General features: G+C 45.3%; 1 protein-coding gene across 8 annotated transcripts in view; it reads right to left on the bottom strand.

The window, feature by feature from the left end:
- Positions 1-230: 230 nt before the first annotated feature.
- Positions 231-6,000, bottom strand: part of KIAA1328 (KIAA1328 ortholog) — a 228,403-nt gene continuing 222,633 nt past the window's right edge. For all 8 annotated transcript variants that reach the window (XM_053408979.1, XM_053408983.1, XM_053408981.1 and 5 more), the window contains one exon: positions 231-3,901. In XM_053408979.1, the coding sequence (XP_053264954.1) occupies positions 3,691-3,901 (211 nt within the window). In that variant the 3' untranslated portion in view covers positions 231-3,690. The remainder of the gene's footprint in view (positions 3,902-6,000) is intronic.

Genomic DNA, 6,000 nt, shown 5'->3' with positions numbered 1-6,000 from the left:
TGCTCGGCCCAGCGCACTGTTTGGTGTGTTTGTCAGTTGGGGGCCCAACAAAGAAGATGAAACATTTTCTTTCTTTCTTTAAAAAAAAACCAGTCCAGAGTACCTGCCAACTTCCCTCTGCCTGGACGTGTGTGCTTCGACACAAAGGGAGGGGGAGAAACATCCAGAAATTCCGCACGACATGCCAACTCACAAAACGAGGCGAGAAATAAAGAAACAAGACAGATAAGAAAGGGGGAAATCCACCTTGATAATTTATTAAATTAAAACATTGCATGTGTTTACTTTTAAAGATCCAATCAAGTTTCAGGTAGTACTTACCAAACATAACCCAAGAAGTATTTTGGAGGGTGGGTGGGGAGGGGTGATTGTTTTTACAGATCCATTTCTTACAAAGTGCACATGTGTGTTGGGGGGAGACAAAGACGACGACAACAACAACAGGCCATTGTTGCAGAAGCAAGACTCAATGCATGAAGAGCCGGACAGCGCAAGAACAGCTGCTCCAGGACCATTCTGATTCCACCCAGCAAGGTTTACGTGGAGTAAACAGAGTCCTCCCCCTTGCACTTTGCTGTCTCTGGTTGGTGCTTTCAGCTACTGGAACTAAACTGCACATGGACAGCACATAGCTGTCAACGTTTCCCTTTTTTAAGGGAAATCCCCTTATTCTAAATAGGATTCCTCACAAGAAAAGGGAAAAGTTGACAGCTATGTAGCACTTCCTGGGCTAGTTTAAGTTTTGATTCTCTTCTATTGCTTGAGCAGACAGAAAAAAACAATTTCCACCCGCAACCGCTGATTTTGGTCTTTGACAGCCACTGATTTTCCCCCACCCGGTTTTCCTCTGAAGCTGTAAATATTTTTTTAATAACTTCGGCTTTATAAAGCCTTGTGACAAAATGCCATTGGCTTCCAGAAAGGACTGCAAGTTGAGCAGAGGATGTACATATGAAGCAGTCGGCGTAGTGAACGTGAAGACACTACGGCGCCTGAATGGGGCATTTTCCTTACTGCGCTGTCAATGTGCAGAGCCTCCAAATTATGCTGGGAAATGTGGAGACAAAACATCTCACCTTGCCCAGCCTTCATGCATTTTTCCTTGCTTAGCCACATTCACCAACTGACATCTTGGTGGGTATCCTCACTTATGCAGGTTATGCAGATTGATTGGACAATGTACAACGTTCCCGGTTGATGCTGCTCACATGTGCACAAAGGCAAGCATTGATGCAGTGTCTCCACTGAATCCCACGAGATGCCATCTGTACACTAAAATGGCAGCCACTCTAACTGACTGCATTAACTTTTGAACAATTGAATTTGGAGCACTTGGCCCAACTGTGCAACCAACCCTCTTGGATCCTCCTATTCCTTTTTTTAAAATATTTTTTTATAAAGTGCCTCAGAGACAGGTTTTTTTCCTATGCGTGAATTTTAGCCATTATGGATAAGAGTTTGAAGTTGAACCCTTGACAATGGTCCTTTCAAAAGGCATTGATGACCAAGGTACAATTTGACACAAAAATCAACAGCATTAATCCGACCTGTTTATCAAGAGCTTTATCGAAAATCCTAGATTCAATATTAAAAGAGGTTAAATATTGGCACTAGCTAAGAACTGGAGACAAAAAAATCACTCTGACAGAGAGAGCTCTGGAATGTAAATCTGAAGGCACCGCTTAAGGTTGATAGTGGCATCTTAAAAAGGCAGAGGGGCAACCAGGCGAACAAGAGAAGGCTAGAAATTAAAAGGGAAAACTATTGGATTCATTCCTGAAGAGGGACTGTCTAAAAAGGAGAGGGGGGAGAGAGAGCTTAGGAAGAAATCTTGTTATTTTATGTTGCATTCGTTCTCCTGTTTTTGGGTAGTTCCTATGTTAATATGAATCACTGTGCTCAAATGACAGAAATATAATAAAAAGGTCATGATCCGAGCTGGAGGGCAGCGATATGCAGCCCTAAAGACCATCTTGCCTAGTGAAACTAGAGACCGTGATGATGAGGCAGAAACAGCAGCGAAAAGCCCGTAAGGTGCCCTGTTCCTGAACGCTAAAGGCCAGCGTTCAAGGAATCATACGATCCACGCATTACTGCGACACTGGAGGAAGCCCTAAATTTGCAGCATTTTTAAAGAGCTCAGTGTTTCCTACTTGGACCTGTTCGTTTTTTCCTATAGTGCATACCTGATTCTTGGGTCAGTGGAAGAACTTCATGCTCCCTTCAACTTTGCTAAAAGCAGCACACCAAAAAAACTAGAAGCTGTGCTAATCCCCAGGGGGAATGTCACCTTGTGATCTGATATGGGGTGCTGAGACGTCCCTCCGCTTGCAGAATTAAGGCAATGGATAAGGAACCCTCCTGCAAACTTGGGGGAAAAATAGCAGCTTCCCAGCCCACCTCCAGGACATAAGCAGAGAGGAAGGCAAAGGCAGGGGGAAGAAGGGAAAGAAGGAGAATGTCAGAACTGATGTCCGCCCTGTCTAAAGCTGTCCGTCTCCCTTTGCAGCACACGCAAGAAGGAGGTGCATGTCTTACTCTTGCTCCACCTTTGAGCTGCAGGAAGGGGGGTTTCAGAGTCAGGCTTCCATGAATTCATGCCTGTGGCTTCTGTTCTGCTAAAATACAAATGCTGAATGTGATTGTTGATTCCTGCAATCTGCAGCCGTTTCAACTAATCCCGCAAATTTCTTTAAGTAACTGAACGTGCAGCTTTTCCGGGGTGGAGCATATTTTAAAAACAAAATGCAATAAGATATGGCACAAATGATTAAAGCCAGAAGGAGGAATGCACGTCACATGTGGCAAATGGGATGAATTACTGATTTGTCTTTATTTACAACACCCAGGAATGGGAAGGGGGTTAAAAATAGAAAAAACCGGGGGGTGGGGTGACCTCAGAGATAGCACTCCATGAGCTGGTCTCACCCTGTAGCACTTTTCAGCATGGAGGAGTGGAGAAAAAAAATAGCAGGTTAGGCTATCAAAATGCCTGATTTTGTTCACACAGCTTAGCTGTAAGGGGCATGCTCTCTCAGTAGATATTCTATGTCCAATACACCCTTAAAGAAAAAGTGAGAGAGAGGCTTATTTCGTAAGAGATTCATTAACTGAGAAATGTCCATTAGTGTTAAGAGAAGGCTGCCGGTTACCCATCTTCAACCCCCACCCCCGTTAAATGGCACAACACAGAATCTGACAGACGGTGCTGGAAATTCATTAGCTAAATATATAGGTAGCACCCTCCATTTTAACAGGCTACTTGGAAAAAAATGATAAAAGTTGGAATGTGCTTTTGTGTATGAGCAAGCAATGAAGCTCTGGGAAACTGGTTTTCACAGCTAAAAAAATAAATCAATAATGAAATACTAATCCCTTCCACAATGGCATGAATTTCTTTTCCTTTAAAAATTATTACCTTGTAACCGTGCAGAGAAAGAGTCCAGAAATGTCCTGCTTACACTTCGGTCAGTCTGCTTGAAAGGATGCTTTTTAGACATGATTCGGAAATTGGGACAGGGGAACTATCGTGTTAAGTTTTTTCTAAGGGGTGGGGGGAGTTAAGGAGACAATCATTCGTCAATCAAATAATTTAAAAGCAATATCCCGATGTGTAAACATGCCCATGTTAGAAAGGGAAGACAGGTCCTTGGGTCCACCTGGAAGGAAACGCTAAAACCGCTGGGCCCCTCAAATGAAAAAGATCTCCTCCAGAATGCGGCTCTCCTCTAGCTCAGCCATGGTCCCATTCATGGCACAAGTCGGGCTCTGGTTCCATCCAGGCTTCCTCAACCTCCTGCTTTGAGGCACAAGCACTTGGCTCTGGTTGCGGCTTTCGCTGTAGTGATGCTGAAGCCCTGGGCTCATTGCTTCCACCAGGTCAAAGAGAGAGGACTCGTACCTGTAAGGAGAGAGAGGACAGGAGATACTCTATTAAACACACAGTGTTCTAGCGGTCTTAGTAGACCAGAAGTTTAACGTGAGTCAAAAGTGTTATGCATCGGCAAGAAACAGCTAATGCAATTCCAGGCTGCATCAGCAGAAGTCTAGTGTCCAGATCAAGGGAAGTAATAGTCCCACTCCATTCGGCCTTGGTCAGACCACACCTAGAATACAGTTCTGGATGCCACAATAAAGGAAGGATATTGACAAGCTGTAATGTGTACGGAGGAGGGTGACCAAGAGGACCAAGGGTCTGGAAACCAAGGAATGGCTGAGGGAGCTGGGGTTGCTTAGCATAGAGAACAGAAGACTGAGATGAGAGCCATCTTCAAATATCTAATAGGCTGTCAGGTGGAAGATGCACCAAGCTTGTTTTCTCCTTCTCCAGAGACCAGGGCCTGAACCAATGGATTCAAGTTACAAAAAAGGAGATTCTCACTAAGCATTAGGAAGGAATTTCTGGTGAAATGTTTGACCCTCGGAAGGTGGTGAAATCTCCCACCTTGGAGGTTTTTAAACAGAGCTTGGGTGGCCAGGGATTTTTTTGCTGCGATTCCTGCATTACAGGGAGTAGCAAGAGATGATCCTTGGGATCTTGTCCGACTCTACAATGATTCTATGATTCTAAGAACAAGCACAGAGGTGGACAGAAGTTTGTCAGTGGTCTCAGATATCGCTGCCCAATGGAAAGCTGCTACCCTGATGCTTAACACTTTCAGGCTGCGGAGAAGTGCAAAGATCCACTGAAAATGGCAACAGAAATGGGCAATAGAAGGCCAGGGAGAGGCACAGCAATGGCTTTGAACACACTTGCATCTCTTAAGGATTCAGCTTTGCATGAGAAACCCCAGAAATGACTTCTACTCCAGCTTTTGCCCACCTGCTGCAACTTCCACCAGTGGCAGTCACAGAATATGGCAAAGGCTGCACCATCTCCTCCTGCAATTCCGTCAAGCACAAAGAGTAGTCTGGATGTATCCTTTCAAACCGAGGATTAGTTTGTGGGGGAAGAGAGAAAAAGTCACTTGCAGGCCAAGCTAACACGCCATGCCTGTGTTTCAGCTGCAAGCCAACTTGGAGTTAATTTCTGCTGTAAGTTTATCTAAGTTTTACAGCATTTCAGCTATCGGGAAAATTAAATGATTTGGCAGATTACAAGAGCAGCAAATGCAGCAAAGATTATTTAAAAGAGCAGGCATTGGAAATCAGTCTATTTGACATCAGGGCTCTATATGCAAGAAAGCAAACTCGCTCCGCTCAAACGACCTTATCTGATGGAGAGACCTCTCCTTTCGGCTATTTAGTGGTTAATCCCCCGATAATACAGTTTGTCCTGGCCTGTTGAGGTGCCATCAGACAGCATCTGGCTGCAGGCGACGGAGCTCACCGAGCCAATTTCCTCCATGCTTATTTCTAAGGAAATATTTTTAAAGGGAAACTGCCAAGATGCTCTGGCTCCAAAACGGATCTCCCTCAGAATGAAACTTGACCATATATTGAATACAGCAGCTGCTACTGCAGTTAGCACTGTGGTTTTGAAAGGGACCAAGTTGTGACAAGCCTCTGATTTAGAACAGGATACCTGCTCCTAAATGGGATGCGGGTGGCTCTGTGGGTTAAACCACAGAGCCTAGGACTTGCCGATCAGAAGGTCGGCAGTTCGAATCCCCGCAACGGGGTGAGCTCCCGTTGCTCAGTCCCTGCTCCTGCCAACCTAGCAGTTCGAAAGCACATCAAAGTGCAAGCAGATAAATAGGTACCGCTCCAGGTCAACGGCGTTTCCGTGCGCTGCTCTGGTTCACCAGAAGCGGCTTAGTCATGCTGGCCACATGACCCGGAAGTTGTACGCCGGCTCCCTCGGCCAATAAAGCAAGATGAGCGCCGCAACCCCAGTCGGTCACCCGCGTCCCTCAACTTTTGGGTCAAATCATATAAAAGCTCAACTACTTGGTTGGCCCTTTGGTAGGCCCTCACGGCCCTTCACTTCCTCAAATCTGGCCCTCTTTCAAAAAAGTTTGGACACCACTGGGGATTGAACCGGCAACCTTTGTGTTAACA

The sequence above is a fragment of the Podarcis raffonei genome, chromosome 11, assembly GCF_027172205.1.
Source record: "Podarcis raffonei isolate rPodRaf1 chromosome 11, rPodRaf1.pri, whole genome shotgun sequence".
NCBI classification, from domain to species: Eukaryota; Metazoa; Chordata; class Lepidosauria; order Squamata; family Lacertidae; genus Podarcis; species Podarcis raffonei.
The sequence above is the reverse complement of the archived record's forward strand: the minus strand, read 5'-3'. Positions and strand labels throughout refer to the sequence as shown.